At 42.4% G+C, this 24,459-nt stretch overlaps 1 protein-coding gene across 7 annotated transcripts in view; it reads left to right on the forward strand.

Moving 5' to 3' along the window:
* Window positions 1–35: 35 nt before the first annotated feature.
* The window catches only part of KATNAL1 (katanin catalytic subunit A1 like 1), a 38,780-nt gene continuing 14,356 nt past the window's right edge, over window positions 36–24,459 (forward strand). The window contains exons 1-6 of one of the 7 annotated variants that reach the window (XM_010728923.3): window positions 36–54; window positions 7,167–7,342; window positions 13,743–13,903; window positions 15,836–16,004; window positions 22,911–23,038; window positions 23,541–23,646. In XM_010728923.3, coding sequence (XP_010727225.1) covers window positions 7,181–7,342; window positions 13,743–13,903; window positions 15,836–16,004; window positions 22,911–23,038; window positions 23,541–23,646 — 726 coding nt within the window. In that variant the 5' untranslated portion in view covers window positions 36–54; window positions 7,167–7,180. Of the gene's footprint in view, window positions 55–149; window positions 466–5,834; window positions 5,984–6,056; window positions 6,076–7,068; window positions 7,088–7,166; window positions 7,343–13,742; window positions 13,904–15,835; window positions 16,005–22,910; window positions 23,039–23,540; window positions 23,647–24,459 lie in introns of those variants that run through there. The other 6 variants (XM_010728924.3, XM_019612191.2, XM_019612193.2 and 3 more) reach the window with 6 other exon arrangements.

Genomic DNA, 24,459 nt, shown 5'->3' on the forward strand with positions numbered 1-24,459 from the left:
GGGTGGAAACTACAACCCCCAGCGCGCTCCTCTGTTGCGTTGGGGGGAGAATCGGTGCTTTGCCCTCGCGCGGGGGGGCGCTGTGAGGAGTGGTGGGCGCCGACCGGTGTGGGCGGGGGGAGGCGGGCAGGCCCGTCTCCCTCAACTCTGAGGGGACGGAGGGGCCGCAGACGCGGGGATGGGGCCGGCCGAGGGGAGGGGGAGAGAGGAGCCGCCGGCGAAAGGGAGCGTGGTCCACAGGGCTGGAGGAGGCCTTGGGGGCGGCGGGAAGGCCGGTGGAGGGCAGGAGGGTGCCAAGGCCCTGGAGCTGGCGGCTCCTCACGGCGTGCATCGCGCCCGCTGTGCCGTCACGGTGTCCGCGCTTTTGGCTCCTCTGCCTCCCCGTGTCCTGTGCTGATGGCTTCAGTGCTCTCTTTTACCTCCTGTTTCTCAGTAGGCGTGGGGACCCTACAGTTCCTGTTCAAGGTGATGTGTGGAATACAAATATTCATTGTTGGTATGCTGTAGGGATTTCATTATTTATTTATTTTTCCCCTGGCAATCTGAGAAGCATCCCTGCAGTTGTTTTCCTACATATGTTAATGCTGAATGCCCGTTCCTAATACGTGGCTCGCAGAGAGGGGTTTCTATCCAGTGGATGTTTGATCTTTATTGCAGTTGAAGGTTTGATTTATCAGAGGCGTTTGAGTTGGAAGAGACCTTTAAATGTCACCTCATCCAAGTCCCCTTCAATGAGCAGGGACACTTACAGCTCCATCAGGTGCTCGGAGCCCCATCCAGCTGACCTCGAGTGTCTCTGGGGATGGGGCATCCACCACCTCTCTGGGCGACCTGTGCCAGTGCCTCATCTCTCTTATTATAGAAAACTAGAAAACTTTATTCTTATATACAGGCTAAATGTATCTTTTTTTAGATTGAAACCATTTCCCCTTGTTCTATTGCAACAGACCCTTATAACGAGTCTGTCCTTTCTTACAGCCCCCCTTTAGATACAGAAAGGCCACTCTCAGGTCTCCCCAGAGCTTTCTCTTCTCCAGGCTGATCAACCCCAGCTCTCTCAGCCTGTCTTCATAAGGAGCTTATTTATTTGTTTACTTTTGCTGACATCAGATGCAGCCTGGGCAGGCTAAGGCTTCCCAGGCCATGGAGTCTCTGCCCACAGGTCCAGACTCCTCAGCGGTCGCAGAGGAGTGGGTCCTGCCCTCAGCTAATGACAGTCTCAAAGTGGAGAAGTAAATGGAAGAAAAAGAAATAAAACCACATATGTGGTTTTCTATGAAAATAATTGCAGAAAAAAATATTCTTTGGGGGACAAGCTGAGAAATCTGACAAGACTTGATGTCTGCAGCTCTAACAGCAATATGTATATACATTCTAAAGAATACAGACCGTTCTTCAGAAGGCTTTAAAAAAGCAAAATTCTAAGTTGAAACATTAATAATCCTAAAGAGCAAATTCTTTGGAATTCAAAGGGGAATTTGAAAGAAGGGAAAGCATCCAGCCTGAATTCTGACCTTATGAGTCAGGGTTATAAACACATGTGTGAGTCCATTAAACCTGCAATTATTCATGGAAAGTTTATCTGGCTTGCAGATCAGCTTCACTAGGAATGTAGCAACACCAGAACTGAATCTCCATGTAGCTGGCTTTGCTCTGACAGCGCTCGTGAGTTGCAGTGGTGTGGAAGCGTGGATGTGCTGTATCCAGGGCCAGGTGCAGGAATAGTTTACTGACTCAGAGACTGACCTAATGAACACTTTGAACCCAAGCTGGTTCTGCACAGACCCATCCTGAGAGTCTTTAGTGGCATGTTTCCTCCACCAGAAGAGTTTATGTGGAGAATTTGATGTGGAGAGAGACAGAAGGGTTATTGATCTGGGCTGATTTTCCTGAGTTTTGGACAAGCCCTGCAGAGGCCTTGAAGCATCTGAGCTCTGCATCTTGCTGAAGGAGGGATCCACCACCTCTAGGCTAGTATCATGTGGGCACTTAAAGCTGCTCTGGGTTTGGTGTGGCACTAATGCTAGAATTGCAGGAGACCATGCTGTAGAGGAGAGATGCTGGAGCCAACTTGAGTCCAGCAGACAGCAAAGAAGATGCTAATACTATCACAACCTAAAGCACATGTGCATGGAATTACGCTCCCTCAAGTGTCCCATAGCATTTGTATTCGCTGTTTCATTTCAGTTATCTAGGCTAGTTGATGAGCACCTTATTACCTGATGTAGTGCGGATGTGACTGTGTGGACGAGCTCGAAGTTGGCACATTAGGTACTCCGGAGGAGAATGCAGTTTGCAGTCAGTTGTAGGAACGGCACAGCAATTTTTGGCACTTCTCTTTCTAGGTAGTTCGGAGGCGCTGCAAAAGATCATTGTGCTCTGCAGGATGCTCACTGCTCAGAGCAATAGCATTAATGCACTGACCAGCTGCTTAGGGGCTTCTTTGTATTTGTGATTCCTGTTAACCTGAGGTGAATGTCTTCACTTCATTTGAAGATTTTTTTCTTTCCACTTGCATTTTAAGCTAGCTCTTGGAAGAATCCACACCAGTTGTTCGAGGCCTTTGTGCATGTCTCATCTTACCAGTTCCATGCACGTTTTCCCATTATCTCTGCATCTAATGTTTCAAGAGGGAGTTTCAATGCAAAGAAGCCCAATGCCACTTAACAGAAAGCAGATAACCAAAAACTGCTGAAACTGAGCCACGTGCTTACTTATTCACGTGTATTTTAGCAGAAATAGTGATGCAGTGAGATAACGATTGTTAGTGCCCATCCAAGTTCATGGAGCTGCTGCAGCAAGTCGAAGGAAAGCCAGGTTACTGGGGAAAGAGATTTTGCTGTGGAACTTTGTGAGCCCTTTTGTTTATTTGGTTGTGCATCTCTGGATTGTGATGACTTTATGTACATTTCCCCCTTTTCTCTCAGTTTAAGCTGCAGGTCCTTGCGCAGCCACAATGGTCACCTAAAACTGGAATTTCCTTCTGTACTTTGTTTAGTGTGAAAAACGTTCTGAGGCTGTGTACTGATTGGGGCCCATCATGATGCTGTTGTGGGAGGTGTGTAGTTGTGCACAGGATTTCAGGAGGGTTCTGCCTAAAATTGTGTTTGGTTTTGGACTACAGAAAAGACATTGAAGCCTTGGAGTGTGTCCAGAGAAGGGCAGTGAAGCTGTGATGGGTCTGGAACACAAGTTTGATGGGAAGTGGCTGAGGGAGCTGGGATTGTTCAGTATGAAGAAGAGGAGGCCCAGGGGAAACCTTATTGCTCTCTACATCTGCCTGAAAGGAGGGTGTGGTAAGGTGGGGGTCAGCCTCTTCTTCTATCTAACAGCAATAGGACAGGAGGGAATGGCCTGAAGTTGCACCAGTGAAGGTTCAGGTTGGATATTAAGAAAAATTCAGGTGAGGCAGTGGCACAGCTCCTCCACCAGGGAAATGGTGGAGTCACCGTTACTGCAGGTATTCAAGAAATGTGGAGATGTGGCACTGAGGGATGTGGTCAGTGGGCATGGTGTGATGAGTTGATAGTTGGACTTGGCGATCTTAGTGGTCGTTTCCAACCTTATGATTCTATGAAAAGCATGGCTCTGTCTTTTGATATTAATCAGGTCTCTCACATTGCTTTTGTGGCTGCACAGCATCGCGCTGTGTATTTGTTCTGGAGATAATGAGAACCAGAATTAGTAACTGGTCTTCATCTGTGGATGCCCAGGCCTTGCCAGATGTTCTGCTGCCCAGTCAGCAGAACTGCACAGCTGCTATGATGTGAGACCATCTGTCCAGAAATCTCAGGGAGATTTTTGGTCTGCTCGGGTCAGCTTCTGGTCAGAAAAAGATGCAAGTCAAGGTTAAAAAATAGAATCATAGCATCAGAATTTGTGTATTATAGCCCTATCGGGGGGGAAATTAACTGTTTTGAAGAGAAGTCTGACTAGCAGGCAGTAGGCAAGGCTTGATGTGACTACTGAGACTGTAAGAATAAAGAAGAAATAAATAACTGCACAATTTAATGTATGTCATTTTGTTCTGTGCAGGAGTCAAATGCCTGTGGAGAAAATGGGACACAGTTGTGTAATTGATTGTCTCAAAACACATTGGCATGAATGAAAAACAGAAAGATTGCAAAGATGCTTTTGTGTTGGCATTTGCAAATTTGAGTGTGTAGTAACAAGCAAGAAGAAAAAATCCTGCTGCAGACCCTGCCTGAAGTGAGGGCACTGATGCTCCTGGCAGCTCCCAGTGAATATGGACGCAGGGATGGCCCTGCATACACGCTTCAGCTGGAGATGGTGTGCAGAAGGAGCAGTGCCTGCACTCCCCCTCCTGCCCACTGTTCTCACTGGTATATCTCTGACTGTGTAATGTTTTAATACTTTAAAAAAAATAGAAAAAAAAGACCATCTTTTGGATCTTGCTCAATTGTGCGTTGCTTTGGTTGTGGGAGAAAAATTCTTTCCTGACCCCAGCTAAGGATCAGCTCAGCTTATGCTCCGAAGAATGGAGATTAATATCCCCTGTGACCTTTTAGCCATGCTGCTGCAGAGTTTTTAACAAGTGGGCTTAAGACCCTGTGTGTGGCAGCTCTACTGATGAAACGTCTGTAATGTCTCTTCTTGTCAATGATCCGTGAACTGAGGAATCTCAGAGCGTACCTTGATGTACAATGGAGCTGTTATGGTCTGGTGCAGGAGAGCACCATACAATGCTAGGATGGGAAGCTGGTGTCACGAGGAACGTGTAAGTTGTCCTAGATGTACTTGACAACAGTTGTCCCTTGCTACGCATTTATTTAAAGTATGCGGCTGTGGCACAGCAGGAAAAACAAATATTTTAAAATGATACAAAATTAATTATGCACTTTCTATTTCTGGTTTCTTTGGTGTATACAGCGTATTAACTTCATAATTCGATGCAGAACAGATAATTAAAAAATATGTATAGAATATGGAAAAATCCTCTACCTAGTTCTAGCGGCCTCTTCTCACTGGTGTGTAGCTGTCCAGAAAACAATCCAGGAAAGAAGGCCTTCCCCAAAAGACCTGATTTTTTTTTTCTCCTGAATTGTGGGCATGTTCTGCCCTGCTTTCAGGTCTGGCTGTTCTGAATGAACAGTACCATAGCTAGTAGGTGTAAAAGGACTGCAACTTGTTTAAACAATTTTTTGCCATCAGTTTGAACTAGTCAGTCTTTTTGCAGTAGGGCCTCAGAGCATTGCCTGGTCATAAGGGGGAGCTTTCTTAGGACTGAGGTCAACAGCTGCTGTTTCCAACACATCTCGCGTAGCTGGATGATGTTACAGTCACCTTTTCATGTCAGTATTACCTGATTTGGTGTCTAGAATAGGTGATAAGTAAAATTGAAATACCAAAATGCAGGAGATTCTGCTAGTCATAGTAGCTCTGGAGGCATCAATAGGCATTTCCCAATTGATAGGATACTGTAGGAGCATGTGAACATGCAGTGACTTCCCTGTGTGCTCCAAGTTACATAGAATCATTAAGGTTGGAAAAGACCACTAAGATCACTAAGTCCAACCATCAGCCCATCCTCACTATGCCCACTAACAGTGTCCCTCAGTGCCATTTCCATGGTTCTTGAACACCTCCACAAAGTTTCAGTGGCTCTGGGCATGCAGAAGCTCCACAGTGTGATGCACGAGCCATCAAGCTCTTGCTTGCCCTTCTATGTCACCAGCATCATGCTGGGAGCCCCCAAACTTATGGAGAAAATGGGAGATTATTGTATGGTTTCCCATCACATTTTTAAGCCATGTAAATTTTTCCACCTCCTCTTCAATTATTACAGTCAGGGTTCTAGAGCTAGAACTCTCCATCCTGCCCTCCCTCAGCTCCAGGAGAGAGCAAATTACAGGTGGTTGCCACATCCACCTACATTCTGCATCCACCTTGAGGTTTCCAGCAGCCTGAGACAAGAGGCAGAGAGCGGGGACAAGCAAGCCCTGGTGCCACCACCATCCTCAGGGCAGTAGGAGAGCAACAAATTCTTGCTGGGACATTCACCAGTAAAGAGGCCATGTGACTGTGGGCTTAGTGACAAGAGCAAGAATGGGCTTGGTGTGTGGGTTCAGGCTAACCTCTTCTCCCTGCACTGATGTTTGTCTGCCTTGTGTAGCTATTAATCTTATTTTTGATTTCCTGAGATGTCCATTTGGATGAATGTTGGGAATTTTGGGGTTTGAGTTAAGGCAAGGGAATTGGGGCTACTTTTGTATGGCAGGGACTTAGATGTTGGGTTATGGGGGATTTGGATAAATTCGATGGGCAGGCACTGCTTGGATCTTGAGCCTTAAATACAGACCTTTCTGATCAGTGCCTCATGCTTTCAAGTCTATGGTTTAATACTGCTTTCTCAGACATTTACTGGGAGAAGTATATGGGTTTGCCTTCAACTTGTGCCATGATTTGTTGCTTATATATGAAAAAGTTAGTAAAAAAGTATTAATCCTAAATTGTTTGAGGGACTAGGGGAAGGTTGTGCTTTGGTAAGTGTCATTTTAAGAAGTCTTAAATGTGGATGCTAACTCTGCTGTAAATCCCAGAGGGACATGTTAGACTTAATGAAAAAGTGCAAGTCAGCATCTGGATGCTGATGTACTTCACAAGAATATTTAAATAGAAAGAGGCTCTCAACTTTGCCTATAGTGGAGCTGTCGTTCAGCAGCATTGCAATCTCATTAGGGAGAGGGCTCTCAGAAGTGCTAAGTGCAGACTTCCACGGTGCTGCTTGAAGCATTTAGGCACGTATGTAATCCAACAGCATAAAAAGCAATTTAGTGCCTTGTGTGATTTGTGATTCACAGGTTGATGGCTGCTAATATATTGTGGTGATCTACAAATTAAAGTTTGGCTGGTTAGATCCTTGAAGATCAGGGTAGGCAGGGCATTTAATTTTCTTGCATTAATTTAATGAGACTGCGACCAAAGGCAACAAAGAAGTTGTATAGCCCTTTGTTTGTTTTTAATCACTATAAATGAGTTGTGATTTATGATCTCAAACCTTAGGCTTGATGCTTCAAGAGCTAAATGCTTGGTAAAGAAAAAAAACCACAATTCAGCTTTGAGAGAAGTAAGAAAGCTAGAATTTCACAGACTGAATTACTCTAGCATGTAAAATTAGTTTTGCTGATGATTATATTCTCTTCTAGATTTCTGAGTGAAGATGAATTTGGCAGAGATCTGCGACAATGCCAAAAAGGGAAGAGACTATGCACTCATTGGGAATTATGACTCTTCTATGGTGTATTACCAGGGTGTCATCCAGCAAATCCAGAGACATTGCCAGTCGATCAGAGATCCAGCAATTAAGGGCAAATGGCAACAGGTATGGTGAAATAAGGTTGCCTGTATTGTGTTACTTGGTATTTGAAAAATATTCTATACCTCCTCAACCTTTTATAGTGTAGAGGATGTATATTTCAGCTAAGTTTATAACATTGCCTACACGATGTTTAGTTGACATTTATAGGGAATTATTTCTTATGGTGTATTTGGAAGAAATCTTTATATAAATGTATAACATTTTTTGCTTTGTTTTCACTTACTATGTTTGGCTAACTATTAGTCTGTTCATGTGTGATTGTATACTCTGGAAAAATTGTCTTGCTGAGGACTTCCCTTTGCTATTTGATCTCTTGTCCATCTAATATTCAGCAAATTAAGGTGTGAGTGAATGGGTTAGCGTCAGTAGAATGGCTGTCTGAGTAGGAGATAGATATGCACACTACAACATGCAAATTGCATGCCCTTGGTCTGGATCATGTATCACATATGTGTGTGTATGTATATATATACACATATATTTCACTGTAGAAAATGTACTCTATCTAAAAAAAAGAAAAAGAAAGATACCAACTCAGAGAATAAAAATGTAAAAGTGTATTCCAGAAAAATAATCATACTGTATAAATAATGTTTTGAAAGAACGTAGCTCTTACAAAGGATATAATTTTGCAGTAGCTGAAGAGATGATTTCAAGGAGTGTTTTTCTAAATATCAGTGCTATTTAAAAACAAAAGCAAAATCTTTTCTTTATTGCAGCAAGTGCTTTGATCATGATTTTGTGCTTGAAATGTCTGCTTCTTGCAGTATTTTGTGTACTATTAGCTAAAACTGTTAGCAATCAAATGATAATCAAATCATAATACTATTCATAGGTCTTTATCGTGAAACTAATTATTAAAGTCTGTGCACTGGCTAAGATCTTGATGGCAAAGGATATGTGTGCACAAACAGCAGTGATAGTGCCTAGCTTTCCTGGTGCTGAAAGAAGCTAAACATTGTATAGGAGATACTGACACTTGTGTTTGTATTCGAGCTCCTCCCCACCCCAGGCCACACTGAGTGGTATTTGTGCCCTGATCTTGTTCTTATTTCCTGCCAAATTTGTAGCTGATGTGCAGGTAAAAACATGAGATTTTCCTTGTTCTGCAGCTGCATTTCTGCATCACCCTCACTTTTAGTACTTTGTGTTTCCCCTGATGACATTAAATCTTCCATTAAACTTTTAACAGCTTTTGGCTTGAAGAGATTACTTCAAGTCTCACAATCTCATGGCATTGTGTGTTATTTCAACTGCTGCCTGTGTACCGTGGAATGTATGCTGTACACTGGACACAAGCCTTGAGTATAAAGGGACCTTTAATGCTGTTTCCAGGATTCTTCTCTAGGAAAGGCAGTAGGCACCTTACCAGTGAATCTGAAGTTGGTAGCTTCTCAGAAATTACCTCTTTTAAGTAAAATCAGAATTGCCCTAACAGTGTCTGTACATAATTTAAAAAGCACTATCCCCAGAAAGAGCATCAGCGGGTGGAGTACTGTCTGTCATGCTGTGTGCTCATGATAATTCTCAAACTTCTCAGTACAGTGGTGGTAGCTAAGCTTTGTCAAAATCTAGCTTTGCCATTACTTGAGCCAATCTCTGCTCAGGCACAAATATCTAAAAGTAAGAAGTGTGGAAAAAAACCTCTTCTTCATTCTCAGACTGTCTTCATTATTTATAGAACTACCTGTAGTCTTGGGAGCAAATGATAACCCTGGAATCCGAAGTTTTTTCACAGAAGCACTTCCCTCACTGGGACCTAGAAAAATTGACCTGCTTTCTAACTCGCTCTTCATAAATAACTGTGCTTTCTCATTCTGACTGAATAAGAGGGAATCTGATGATCTGGATGTTAGCACTGCTTTCCAGCTCCAACAGCAACTACCTCCAAACAGCCAGTGCCATGCAGTTGCTGTCTGACAGACTGCTTCTCATGAAAAGTGTAAACACAGAAGTTACATCACCAATAAATTGTGTTGATGCTGTACACATAAATTTAGCAAAATTCAGGTCTAACCCACTTGGTAGCAGCAAAGTGCAGAATCAAAATCAAAATATTCCCCTGCCCTCTTGAAAAGCAAAGCAATCCTTGGGTTAGGGAATGAGTGCAGGTAGTTTTTACCTAACATTGTCTCTCATCTGGAATATGGAACAAACCTGTTCTTTAGTTACTTCACTTTCTTCATCTTCTGATGAAAATGAGGACAATAATGCCACTGCTACTTTTTTATGTGGAGTTTGGCAATCTCTAGTTGGGCAGATCTGTGCCTGCTGGGAATGGTCCATGACTTGGACATGCAGGCAAATGCTCAAAGGAGAAGAAAGGATTATTACTTGAATCAATTCTTTAGGATCTGCTGTCTGTACGCATGATCTCAATTCATCTTGATCCTTGAACCTCCTGAAGGATTCCTAGGAAATGGACACTGAGGGAAACTGGCAACATCAAACCTGCCCTTTTTTCTGTCCAGTTGTGGACAGTTTATGTTTTTTTCTGAGGCAGTGACCTCAGTTTCAGGTGTTGTGTACTCATTCCTTCCTAACATTGGAATGTCCCTAAGAGTAACATACCTCCAAGAATGGTTAAGCCTGTGCCATGGCAGTCAGTTAGCTTGCCACTTGTATGGACCATTATTCTCTCCCGTACGGTCACTTTTCTGTAGGGGATTTTCCATTAGGTGAATCTGCTTTGTGGCTCTGTGTATTAACAGGATTTTGCCAGCAGTTTATTGAGAGATGCAGAGCAGAGATGAACCAGAACTAGGTGAGATTTTGGGTCAGACTCCCAAAGACTCTTCATCTACTTTTCTTTGCTGAGGTGTCAGGATTTTTTAATTTCTACAGGCTGGTCTAGTCAGAACAATGCTCAGTGCTGCAATCCAAGTATTTAGTAGGTTGTATTTCACACAGCACATGCAGACAGCTTCAGCTTTCCTTGCTAGGAGTTCTTGTGCTTGGTGCTGAGAGGATAATTATGAGGAGGAGGAACATGAACACACAACATCAGTTCCACTGGGAACAGCTTAGGGATGCACGTTCACTTGAAGCAATACTGCTTCTAGGGTGTCAAAACCAGTGCTGACTGGGGATTGTTATTAATCTGGAATAATATGCACAACTTCAAAACAACAAAAGATGCATCTGGAGATCAGTGCAGGGTATGCCAAAGTAGCAATGTGACAATATGAGAATTCCCCTAGCCCTTTCATGAGGCTCATTTTCTGGTTAGTTGCTTGGCATGGTGATATTGAGCATCACTTGCTAGTGAGACCCTTACTTGTTTTATATTCTGGAGGGTTTGCAGCTTGTTCTTGGGTGGCTCAGAAGAGCCTCAGTCAAAATCAGAAGCAACTCATCTTATACTTCGCAACTAAAAAAGGTAGACTCTCTCTCAAGACTGCTACTTGAACTTTACTACTTCTGACATTCCCCTTGTTTACTCCAGTAGAGTTTCTTGGCTCTTGTAGTCTTTTTACTAGACAGCTGGCTTGTAGGAAGGAGCTGCTTCAGTGACAGTTCAGCAGCTGCAGAGTGACAGCTGAGCGTGCCCCCAGGAGATAGCATGGTCTTTTGTCAAGGCCAGAGGCTGTCGAGCAAAACCTGCTGCATGTTATGACCGTGTGCTGTGTGTTGCACAGTATCTGAGAGCACAGGAGCTGCAGCTAAGGCGGAAATTGGACAATTTTCAGGGTGCTGTGAGAGGCCGGCAAGGCACCTTTTCCAATCAACCCCACTGGAGCAGGTGATTAGGTGCTCTGTGCTCTTAAAATAAAGGTTAATTCTGGTTTTATAATTTTAAATGCCTGTCAGTCAATCTGTGCCTGTTGTTTCTGCCTCATGCCTGTCTTATTAACACTCTATAAATTGCTTCATGAGTAATTAAGGAATATTCTGCATGAAGATCTCTGAATACTGTGCTTTGACTCCATGGGATCACACAGGGCATCCATTTTGGGTATGACTGAAAGAATTGTTATTTTCAGTTTTTTAAGTGGAGCTTGTTGAACAACTAATGATAATTACATGCTGTAATTTCAGGTTTGGAAAATGCTTTCATAGAAACTCTATTAGTTTTGTTCCAGCATTATGCAATTAAAAAACAACCCCATGTGTTGTATGCATTTACCAAAGTACAAAATATTCATGTTATGGGAGGTTTAGGCTGTAGCGTAACAAGTAAGAGCTGGTCTCAAAGGTACTGCTGTTGCAAGATGTGGAACATGGAGGAGCTCTGAAACTCTCTGGAACTACCACAAAGAGAAAGTGAACTCAGCTCCTGGTCGTTGTGTTTTATACCCATGTGTTAGGATGTTCTTGATGCTGAGTGCTCAGCAGGGCCACGCTCTTCCTACCCAGCCTTCTCTCAGCAGCATCCCTGCTCTGCACCCTGCTGTTCTTTGTCCTGGTATTCATCTGATCACAAGCTAGTGAGCCAGTGCAGTTTGCTAATTCAGCAAAGCTCCTTTATTTATTTATTTAGTTATGACCCTCCTAGGCTTGTTTTCTGCCATAATTGAGTCCAGAATAGCTGTAGTGAGTGTGGCTATGCAGAAGTGAGGAGGGTGAGATCTTTCTTTTTGGCAGTGAGAGCTGTTAAGTCAGCCCATGATTAAACACGAATAACATAAAAGGATTTTGGGGGAGTTCTCTATAACCTGAATTGGAGCCACCTGGTAGCCCTTACACCTGAGGGAAGGGGAAAAGAGACTGGGTGAGCCCAGACCAGTGATTTCCCTGCTTACAGCTTTTAGGGGCTGCTGCAGGGACTCATCCCTCAGAGGCTCTGGTCAGTCACCTCCCTAATTATGGCACAGCCCCTCTTGGTTTGTATCTGGCTTATTTGTTTGCCAGCTGCAAGAAACACTTTTTGCACCTGTTTCATCTGACTCAAACTCTTCAAAGCCTCTAGGAATTTGTCAAATGGTTTTTCCTTTGTGATTGTCTTGTTTAAGTACATTGAGGGCTTTTGGTCGGCTCATTTGCTGGGTACCAAGACAGTGATAAGGGCTGTGTGTTCCAGAGTTTGCTCAGATCTTGCTAACAAATGGGCAGCAGCTGTTAGTTTGTTTTCAGCTTCCAAGGCACCAAAAGCTCACTTTCTCAGCATTTTCAGATGCTACCCTCCTTCCTGCTCCAGGGAGCTGAATGACAGTGCTCCAGTCCTTGGTGAGGGGCTGGACACTGTTTTGATAGCCCTGGGGAGGGGGGGAGATAAGTGTGGTAGAGAAATGGGGTGAGCAGATATGAGCCAAGTTTGCTTCTGCACATATGCTGGTAGGACACAGCAGCCTGCACTTGCCTACCATGGTTCCTTTCTGAGCACATAGGGGAAATTATAGGTTGCTAGCTGCCTCTTTTCATCAGTAAGTGCCATTAAGAAGAACATTGGTAAGGTGTGGTGCTACTTAACATTAATTTCCATCACAAGAGTGAAGGTTGGTCCTGCAGGATGGAAAGCATCATTGAACAGCAGGTGGAAGACTGGTAAAATGCCATGCAAGTGCACTTAGTGAATCCGAGTACATCTTAAGCTAATGTACCACAAGCTCATGTTTTTGAGCAAGAATGTAGAGTGCCTTTTTGGCTGCTGATGTGTACTAAGGGCTGGTGACCTTAACACACAAAACTTGAGCTTGCAGCAAGCTATATGACTTAAAACTTGTGAAGTTTCTTCACAGATTTATTTTCCCAGACTTAATGGCAAAAAATAATGAACAAATATTCATTAAATAATTTTGAAATTATTGCAGAAATGCTAATGGTGGCAATGGAGACATTAAGTATAAAATTCAGCTGCGTAATTCTGCAATCAGTTTCTTCATGAGACATAATTTCCTCTCATTCTTTCCTCACCTACTTTGCTTATCATTTGAACTTATGCTACAGGGTGTTAAGGTTCCCCTTTTTTTTCCTAGTCTTCGTAATCCATCAAAAAATTGTTTTCTGTTTTGACTCTACAGTAATATTGTGCCCATCAAAAAATCACTTTTATAATATTTTATTTTACAGATTTGGCCAGTTTTCTTACTAGAACCCTGGAGACTGTACTCTGAGAAGTTCTTTTATGCCAGAATGGAAGCAAATGTTTAAGATCTGCAAGTGGGGCCCTTATGCTCTAAAACTATGTCTTAAGTGTGCACACATGTCAACAAGCACACGTAAACTTTGGCAATTGCATATGGTCTGTGGTGTCAATCACTGCATTAGCAGTCATGTCTCCAGGTCTCCTCAGGCACTCACAAGCAGGAGGATAAACCCAACTGATTCAATTGTTGATGCTGCTGTCAAGATTTCTGTCAGCCTGATGTGTCTGGGGTTTGGAATGGAAACCCTGGAGTCTGAGATTTTGAGATTTACGTTTTAAAAATGTAACCATTTTAAAATGATGTCTGTGTTTCTGAAGGTTCGGCAAGAATTAGTTGAAGAATATGAACAAGTTAAGAGCATTGTTGATACTTTAGAGAGTTTTAAAATGGACAGACCTGCAGATATCCCTGTGTCCAATCAAGATGAGCCTTTTAGAGACCCTGCTGTTTGGCCTCCTCCAGTTCCAGCTGAACACAGGTAATGAGTGGCTCAGGCAGACTGGTGGAATTAAACCAGGCTGCCTTAATTTCATGTTCTTTTTAGAATGTATTTGTAACATGAAAATTGCATTTCATTTTCTAATAAAGCATAAATATAATTTATTGGGGAAAAATAAGTAAATTATAGTCAAATTTATTGCTGAAACTCTAAAAAAAAAAAAAAGTCAGTCCTTTATTCTGGTAGGAGGGATCTTGGAGATAAATGAGCTTTTGGTGGCAGTTGTTTTCATCATGTACAGAGAGGACATTTTTCCATTCAGTTTATTTAAACCGTTGAACTCACTGGTGGCTGAGGAATTGAAAACGAACTGAAGGATCTGGAAGGATGTGTTGGTTAGAACTGCTCCATACCTACAGCTAATATGAATCAACTTTATTGAATCAACTGGTTAATTTATTGCTAACCATGTTCTGCTCTATGTGGTGTTCTTTCTTCTGTAACCCCTCCAAAAGTAACTTTAGTTAACTAACAGTTTTCTTAAAATAAATTGCATTTTGTGAAATTCCTATTTTTCTCTAATAAAACCTGACACAGGTGGTTAGAAAAAAATGATCTAATTTAAATGTGGTTGGCAACTTTGCCCACAGCAGGAGTTTGGAGCTCACTGATCTTTAAGGTCCCTTCCAACCCAAGTGATGCTCCAATTCTAAATACAAGAATCAAATTTTTCATGCCAGTGTGTTTCTATCATTTTAATAACAAATAATGTTGATGTTTGTGTGCTCATATATCCAAAGGAAGAAATTAAAGTGAGAGATCTGGGTTAGCAGAAAGAAGTGCCAAGTTGTGTAAATTCCTGTGCTTTATGATTATCAGATAAATTGATCTTTACATTTCAAAAAAAGCCACCATAAGAATATGAAAGTAAAATAATATTAACATTGATTGCTTTGGTGAGTGATATAAATGATTATCGAGTTTTTGTGGTAATGCTGTGAGAAATACAAGATATATTCCTTCTTGTATCTTTTGTAGAGCTCAGAGCCCAAAGTTCATCCACATCTTTAAGCCGAAATTTAAATCTTGTGCATAAAAATAAGGACAATTAGCCACTATCCTGTGCTGTTAAGTTTGAAGAAATTGTTTGAAAGCAAAACCCAGGAGTGCATATAAGTATGTGCTGCTGTTAAATCGTATTCCAGGGAAGTGTTTTCTTGTAGACAATGCAGAAGTTGAAGTATGGATCACTAATTAAAGTTGGGTGACATTTCTGGCCACGGATTTCAGTTCCGTGTTCCAAAACCAATCCCTAGAGCAAAATGACTGTGACACCTCGCCTTAAAAATAAATTCCACCTCCTTCTGCCGCTGCTCTGTTCCCTTTGACATCGTGGGTGATGCACAGAGTAGAGGTGCTTGCAATTTGGCTTTGTTTACATTTACTTTTGAGGCAATTTTTATGTTTTGACATTTTTACACCGGGGAATGAAGATGGCGGTAGGAGGATTGTTTTAACATTCTGTCTCTCTGTTTTGGGGCCTGTCAGAGCTATTAGTCAGCTTTTGTTTTGCTGGGGATGTCTTCTGGCTGGGTAGAACTTATGCATAGGAGTGTAGCCTGATATATTCTCCTTATTCAAAGTCAGAGGAAACTACAATTACAAGATTTAGTAAGTTGTATCCTCTCTTGTTATATGCATGCTCATTTCTTGTAAGATTGGTATAATGGTATTGACTGTTATCTTTCTTTCCACTACTGAAACTTCTCTTTTGTATTTTTTTTTTTCTTCGTGTCAGACAGAAGCAGAAATAGGTTTCTAGATTTGCAGATATCAACACACAGGATAGGAGCTTGTCAGCTTTGGTGATAATTCACCAAGGCCATTAATAGAATATTAGAACCATTCCTTCTGAATGTTGCTCTTTTTGCTGTTTTTAGCATTTTATTGATGTGCTTGCCTATTATCTAGGGCCCCACCTCAGATCAAGCGTCCCAACCGAGGAGCAAAGCCTTCGAGGAAGGAATCCCCAGGCCTGCAGCCCCGTGGGCCCGTGGGCAGAGCGCAGCCGGCAGCGAGGAGCGACAAATCTGCGGGCAGCCGTGACAGGGAGCAGAGGGCCAGAGGGAGGGATGACAAGGTGAGGAGTGCGGCCGAGCCTGGAGCCATTCTTAGCTTCAGTTATCAAATAATAAAACTCTGATGTGGCTGTGTAAAGGCCCTTCTCTGCCTCCTGCCTCCCCCCCTCCCCCCCCCAGCCCTTCTTTTTTCTTTGAAGAGATTCAATTCAGGTTTGTAAAGTGCAAAAGTGAGACCAGTGCCCTTCTCTAGGCTTTACAAATAGGATTCCACGGTACTGTCCTGCCAGTAAGATGTGCATGGAGGTCTAGGAGAGTTCTGTAAGTGCTGTGTTATGCAGGTGTGTGCCAAGTTATTTGAAATTACAGATTTGAATGTGATGCGAGGGAGACATAGCAATTTTAATTTTCTTTCATTTATGAAAACGCTTTTGTTTTTATTATTATGTTTAGGAAGGTACTTCTTGGAAAGGGTTTTTTTGTCTTGAAGAATAAAATATGAAGAATAAAAAACAATAATGAAATGAATTGGAATAAGTTATGAATTCTTTCTTTTGAAGATCCATGCCAAAGAATCAGTGCTGAAGTGAAAGAGGCAGTGATTCACTGTCAAGGAAGGGCTGTGTGGCTGAAAAAAACTGCCTGTGTGTGCAAGTCACTGTTTGAGACACTTGCATTTTAAATGTAATTGCGGAGTCAGTGCTGGGAACCCAAAGAATCTGTGGTATGAATGATACAAGTCCACAGTGTGCTGAGAGGGCTTTGTCCTGACAAAGACGCAAGCATCTCGTTCTGTGCAACATGCAGTTTTGTAAGGATCTTAGTAAACAAAGAGGAGAATATTTAGTCCAATTTTTTTCCAGATGACTTTGGTCAGCACTCTCGTGGCTTTTCTATTACAAGCTGCATCTACACAGTGCAGAAAGAACTCAGAAGGTGCACCTTTTCCACCATAAATAACTCTTTTGATACACAGGAAAAGTGTTAGGATATACCAGCCCTCATTATCAGTAGCACATAAGACCAGGCATATCTTTAGCAGTGCCACTGAGTGATTCACAGATCAAGTTTAGTCATTTTAGAAATCTAAAATAAAAAGTCTGTGACCTGCAACCTAATAAAAAGCTTGTAAGGATCTGTGAGATGATTTACAGTTGTTCCAGAGACACGTGGTTTGTGACAGATTCCCCAGATGTGTTGGTGCAAGGTAGCCTTCAGGGCCTCAACTGTAATGAGGGTGGGCTTTGCAGTGATGAGCATTACTGGGCTTTACTGTGAGGAGCTCACAATAGCATGATTTGTACAACAGTGTCAGGGAATAACATGATTAGTTACAACACCTGCTGTCACACAGAGAGTCATGAAGGTCTTCCTTTTGAACAGTGCATTTTAAACACTACCCTCATCTGAATAAATTGGTCACTAGGTGGCAGAAGGAAAATAGCTACCAATGCCTGCTCTTCAAGAAACGTGCTCTTCTTTTTGTGTTTTTCTAACTACTTGGTAGTTATATTAACTTCTTTGTCTGGGGTATATATGCAAAAATCAAACCAGGTTACAACTTGTCATGTGCCTTTCAATGATTTTTGTAAAGAACCCCTGATTTTCCTATGAAGATAGTTTTGAACGAAAGAGGAAATAACCAGGTGTGGATAGTGAAAGAAGCTAATGCAACTTTCCATATTTTCTGCAGAGGCGTAGAAAATAGGTTTAACTTCCCTTTCAGTTTTATCCTTTCTTATTTTGCATGTGTTGATAATTTTCAGATTCTGAAGTAAACCTCTGTATGTCAAATTAAAGATGTTCAGTAACTCTTCATGGTCGGTTAAAAACAATGGAGCAAAATTGAAGCTTCAAACTAAAGTCATCAGATATCAGTTTTCTCACAGTAATTAAGCTCTTTAGTTTTCAGGCTTGGCTAGGGCTACTAAGAACATACGATGAACGTGGGTGACAGACCCATTTCCTGAGATGTGGGCTGCAGTGTAATAGGTTGCACTCTTTCCTGGCTGTAACATTACCATGTAATATGCATATTTATTTGTAATATTTTTCAACATAAAATATAAATGCTGGGGCTATATTTAGGAGTATTTTGCTTTGCTGTGTGTATGAAGCTTTCTATCACTGTTCCTCCTTCCCTGGCCATATCATCTTTTCGTTCGGACTGTAATCACCCTGAGATAAGGATTTTTAACCCCTCTGCCTGTAAAATGCTATTTTGTAATGCTCCATAATTTTGAGCTGAAGCCCATCTTAATGGTTTTTATCCACTGAACCCTTACATTTACACATTTCTTTTTCAAAAATACTACTTTCAAGTGCTTTTTCTTCTGAGGTCCATGGGAAACTGGTTGGTTCTCAAGGTACCTTCTGCTGAATAATTTCCAGGAGTTTTAGCTTATCATCAGTAGCTCAGTTTAAAGAGGCAGCATGACTGTTACCTGGTATGTCTTTGAGAAATCTCATAATGCCATATTGTACATTTTTTAGAATTAACTTTAGATAATTTTTGAACCTCAGTGGATGAAGATGGTTGATATTATGAAGGATATGAAACAGAAAAGGGCTGTGCTGCCATATCTGTGAAGAGAATATTAAAATTGATCAAGATATGATTGTTAAATATTTCTTTTCTTGATGATGCTGATAGGCAATATCAGAAGTAAAGGCAAGGCAGGTTATAGGAAAGTGAATGTGAGATGAAGTAGTTGCTTTTAAGTGGAAGTACAGGCATCCATGCATTATGACTGGAAGGCTGCATAATTTCCATCCCAGTACCGTGCAAGAACTGGGGTGAGATGGCAGCACTGGGAGCAGAGATTTCTAGTAAAAGTTACTGGCTCTGATATTTTCTCACTGAAATGGCAAATTGGCCATGTCTGTATTTAGAGGTGAAAAGGAAAAGTGATCCAGGCAACTGGAGTTTTTAATTTTATCTAAAAAGCGTGCAAAGTTTTAAAACAACTGTAGAGCAGAGGAAAAGTAGAAGACTTGGGAATAACCAGAATAGAGGAATAGTGGAATAGAGATACACCGTTTCTTAAGCATAGGTGTTGCCTTCACTAGCACTAACAGTTAGAGAAAGAAATTAATCTAGCTGGATGCCACATGGGAGGTAATTAGTTAATCTAGAGAGACTTAAAAGACCTAGAAGAGGTGTAGAAGAAGAGTAGTGGAGGAATTAAGCAGCAAAGGGAATTTAGACAAGTGGTACTGAAAGATAAAGTAGCAGTCAACTGGCAAGTTATTTATGGATTTCTTCAAGGCCAGAGACTTACTCTTGTTTTAGATTTAAATTAATGATTGGGCCACAAAAAAGAGACAAGTGCTGATTAAACTTGCTGATAACACTGAGTTGGGAAGAACCAACAGAGAATGATGAAGGTGTTGTCGAGGAAGGGTTGGATGACTGTGTTGGAGCCATGGAAAATGGGATGATGTTCAATGATGCAAAGCAGCAGGTCATGTACTTGGAGATGGCAATGATATTTTCTGCTAGAAGATGGGAGCTCAGCAATTGTGGAAAAGCTTTAATGTATTAGCAGATGTGATCATAGAATCATACAAACACCAAGGTTGGAAAAAACCTCTAAGACCATCCAATCCAACTGTTCACCTGTCACCAATATTTCCCACTATTTCCCATCAGTATCACATCTAAATGTTTCTTGAACACCTCCAGGGATGGTGACTCTACCACCTCCCTTGCAGCCTGTTCAGCACTTGACCAGTCTCTTGGAGCAGTAGTACTTCCTAACATCCAACCTGAATCTCCCCTGGTGCAACTTGAGGCCATTCCCTCCTGTCCTATTGCTGTTACATGGAAGCAGAGGCCAACTGCCATCTCACCACAGCCTCCTTTCAGGCAGTTGTACAGAGCAGTAAGGTTTCCCCTGAGCCTCCTCTTCTCCATACTGAACAATCCCAGCTCCCTCAACCGCTCCCCATCAGACTTGTGCTCCAGACCCCTCACAGCTTCCTTGCACTTCTCTGGACACACTCCAGGACCTCGATGTCATTCTTGTAGTGAGGGACCTGTGATGGTATCAGTTGAAGTGAGAGCTACCAATGCCTCTAGGGATGCTCATGGTGGCAGTGGCTGGAGCATTCTGTGTGCATTCAACAGCCAAGCTCCAGGAAAATGTGTTCATACAAGAAGAGAGGAGAGCAGAAGGGCTGCTAAAGTGAACAGGTAAGTGAAAGTATTCAGCTGTGTTCCCAGAGGATGCTGGTTTGATATGGAAAATGAGGCAATGCACAGGCATGCTTTCTGCCCATCAGTGTGGTGGACACATGGAAGAGATGACTGCTGAAACCAAAGCACAAACCTAGTACAAGAACAGAAATAGGTACGCACACACACACACCCCCTTACTGAGAAGTCATCACAGCAGCTTTAGCTAAATCTGCTTTAGGAAAGAGATGAGGATCTGATTGGAAACATTATCTTTTATGACTCCAAGAACATGTAACTCAATCCTGCCTGCATCCAGGTGACAGATTTTTCTTTCTTTCTGGTCTCTACTCACCTACTGACTGCAGATTGCATATTGGACCAATTTAGGACTGACATTAATAATTTTATTGCATGCGAAGACTGTAAATGTTTTTAAATTTTGGTTCAATTCTAGAACTGAAAAACCTGAAACACTGAATTTCATCAAAATGACGATCAGCACCATGCTGAGAGCATGCCTCCCTTTTCTCACACCGCTGGCAAGATAGGCACAGGAAGCAGGGAAGATGACCATCCAGCTTTTCTTTGGAGCTGGGCTCAGGTCTTATGGTGGCACTGCTGTGAGCTGGTGGCTGGGCATAGGACTCTTCCTTTTTTATTTTGCCTTTTTCTGCTTTACTTTTTTTTTTCTCCTTTTTCTCCTTTCTCTCTTCCTCCTTTTTCTCCATACCTTTTCTCCTTCCCTCTTTTCTCCTTTCTTCCCCTCCCTTTTCTCCTTTTTCATTCTTTTTCTCCTTTTTCCTACCTTCTAATCCTTACCTTTCCTTTTCTCCTTTTCTTTATTCCCCTCTGTTTCTCCTTTACCCTTTTTTTCTCCTTTTTCTTTTTCCTATTTCTTTTCATTTTCCTTTTCTTTCCTCTTTTTTTTTTTCCCCCTTCTTTCGGCTGCCACATGGAAGGCTCACCGCTGCCTGCACCACTTCACACATCTGCTGTTCTGTTCAGTTTGTCCCACACAGCAAACATTCTGCAGGCAGAGTGACCCTGCCTTGGCCGTGGCTTTGAGCTGCTGCTTCAGCCTCCTCCCCCTGTGCCGTAGCTGAGCGACCTCCCTCCTCTTGCGCTTTGCAGCCTGCCTTGCTCTGCTACACCCTGCAAACGCCAAACAGATGACAGGTTTTGGGAGGCTCAAGAAAAGTCTTCCGCTAGGAAAATCAGTTCACTGCAGCGGAGTATGAGTGAAATGTGTAACAAATACCTTTCATTTTATTGTGATTTTTTTCTTCTTTTTTACAGTTACATTTGGATTCCATTTTCTGTCTTCTAAAACCTTCCAAACTCTACAGGGCTTTCTCTCTCTCTTTCCTTTTTTTATACCACGCCATTACATTTTTTTACATCAGCTTTTTGTTCTGAACACAATTCTCAGCTTAATTTCCATTGCAAAAGCCCTGATCTGGGAGCACCAAACAACACTGACTCCACTTGTAAGTGAGAAATAAAACCAGAGGGGAGACAAACGGCTCCCTTATGGGCGAGTGGTGGGCACGCTGCAGCCTCTGCCTTCCCCTTTTTGCAGTGCTAGTTCGTTGTGTGTCTCCATCTGCCTCTCAGCCTCTCTGCGAGGCTGCCTTTGTGCAGCCAGCTGACATCCTTTAGCTTGCTGCTGAGGCTGAGTGAGGAGTTCGAAAGCAGCTCCCTGCTCAGCCCCCTGCCTTGCAGCTGCTTTCCCAGCATGGCTGAGCACTGCCATTTAGCCGGGAGGGGAAGCGGTTTCTGTCTGAAGCCGAAGAGGAGGAGTGGGGCTCTAATGCATCAAAGGGAAAACAGTGCTTTGCCCCACAAGCTCAACAGCATTGTGGAGGCATTAACCAGAGACCTGTGGCCGTTGGGGGCAGTGGCAGGGCTGAGCTTGGCTGTTGAATGGATCTCAGCGTGGTGCAGAAATTGCTGGAGTTCAAAGAGGTCCGGGTGACTTGGGAGCTTCCTTAGGGCTCTCAGTGCGGTCCTTAAATAAACATGGGCTTTTAAAAGCATTTAAGTCTTAATGGAGCTGGGTTCAATGAGAGAAGGGAAGTGTATAGGTTGCAGCTGAGGAAAGGAGAAATGCTGGGCAAGAAGGCCTTAATTAAACAATGGCAGAGATTCTTCTTGGTTCTCCTCCATTGAAGATTGCACATGTCACAGCTTTGTCATGATAGTGTGCCAGTGGTTTAGCTCTGGCAGGTAAAGTGGCAGATGGAGCATCTTCAAAACAGACTTCGGGTGGTCTGGTCTTCAGCTGGAGCTGGACTCAGTGATCCTGATGAGTCCCTTCCAAGTCGGGATCTTTCATGACTTTTGTGTGCTGCAGCCAAAGCCCCTACGCCGGCTGCATTGTTAGCCTGCTTCTGCATTCCTGTGATTGGTGTCAGTTACCTAAAGAGTGGTTTAGCTTTGTTAAGAGAATCTGATTTGCTAATAAATAAAACAAAAAAAGCAACTAACCAGCCCACCCACTGTGACGTTTAATGAAGTCTGGTGGGCTTTTATCACTGTGAGCAGCATCCATGAAGAAAGCATTGTGCAGTTGGGGTGGAAGCAGCCACCGGTGTTTGGGGATGATTCTGGAGTGCAGGGTATGAAAGTATTGGGTTTGCTGGCCATCGTGGTGCTGTGATGGCTGTGTTAAAGCTTTGTACCTTGCAGCTTGAGCAGAAGCAAAGCAGACAATATTGCTATATGTTACTAGTAAAGAACATGTGCAAAGAAAAATGTTCTTATGTACCTCTGTGACTTCCACTTTTAGGGAAAGAAAACACCCCAGGAAGGTGTTGCTGATGATGTTCCAAGATTTGATGGAGGCGTGGGTTATGACAAAGACTTGGTCGAAGCTCTTGAAAGGGACATTGTGTCGAGGAATCCAAGCATTCATTGGTATGAGGATTTTCTCTCTATTGAAGTCTTTTTGCTAGTGTGGAGAAGAGGAGGAATTATTATTCTCCTAAATTTTAAGATAGGGAGACATCACAATTTTCTGCAAATGAGCAATGCAAGGTCTTTTGGCTTTAACAGTTTATTAATTTGATTACAGTTAGGCTTTTTTGTGCTAACTGGTATTTTTTGCAGTACATCCATTGCAAGTACTGCCATAATAGAAGTGCACTCTAGAGAACTCTGAAGATATCTCTTTGGTGTTCACGCTGTCCAAACCAATTTTTAATTAAGCAGCTGAGAGTAACTTGAGCTGAAATTCATTTTTTCCCTACCTTTCACAAATGGATTTAGTTTTAGGTCACAGGATTGTAGGAGTACTCTCATGAGGTAAATACATGCTAAAAGAGATGGTACTGAGGGAAGAACTTTATTTGTTCTTCTGTAAAAGCAGGAGAAATATTGTCATACAGGAATCTCAGAAAAGTTTCTTTCTTTTGTACAGGGATGACATAGCAGATTTGGAAGAAGCCAAAAAATTACTAAGAGAAGCTGTTGTTCTTCCGATGTGGATGCCTGATTTTTTCAAAGGGATCAGAAGACCTTGGAAGGTAGGGATTTATTTGGTGCTTTAGTAAATGGCAAGCTGTAGTTATGTATGCCTGCTGCTGTAGGGTGTGCAGATGCCTGCAGTGGATACCTCAAATGCCAAACAGGAAAGTTCAAGAATTTGTTCATGAAATCCTCTCATAATGATTCATATAAAATGCACTGAAATAAACAGCTGGAAGTGTATGCAGGTTTCACACTATATAATTCTTTTGTGTTTACTCAGTCATTACTTCTCAATGCTAATAGATCAGCCTGTGCACGGGAGCAGACATGTAGTGCATATTGAGAGAAGCAGAAATGCCTAATGGAAAGCTTGATTTGTTACAATGGCTGCTTTTCAACCAAGGAAAGCAATTGTTGGACTGGTTTTATTTCTGTATGTGCCAGCTCTCTCTTATGCTGACTGCATGCTGCAGTCTGCATGATGCAAAGAATCCAGGAGAGAGAGAAGGCTGGTCTGATGATTTAGCTTTACAGCTGTGCTTGCAGCTAGACTGAATTACCTGTGGAGTGGTGGGAATTCAAAGTGGGAGCGTGAGCTGCTGTAACAGTAAGCTGTTGTAACATGGGGCTGAGCTGGGCTGGGTGATGGACTGGTGACAACCGTGGCCTGGGCCTTGCTCAGAGCTGAAAAGGAATCAGAGGGAGGATCTCTGTACACAGAGAATAAAATTATCTTGCTTTAGTTGTGGGATGGATTGACGTTGTTTTAATAATGACTAGTCACAGCACAGTGGCCATCTGATTATGGGGAAACATTCAGTGATAAACTGGGACAAGAGACTCTGCTGCAAGCTGTCAGTCTGAGTCTC

This window comes from Meleagris gallopavo, chromosome 1 (genome assembly GCF_000146605.3).
Source record: "Meleagris gallopavo isolate NT-WF06-2002-E0010 breed Aviagen turkey brand Nicholas breeding stock chromosome 1, Turkey_5.1, whole genome shotgun sequence".
Classification (NCBI taxonomy): Eukaryota; Metazoa; Chordata; class Aves; order Galliformes; family Phasianidae; genus Meleagris; species Meleagris gallopavo.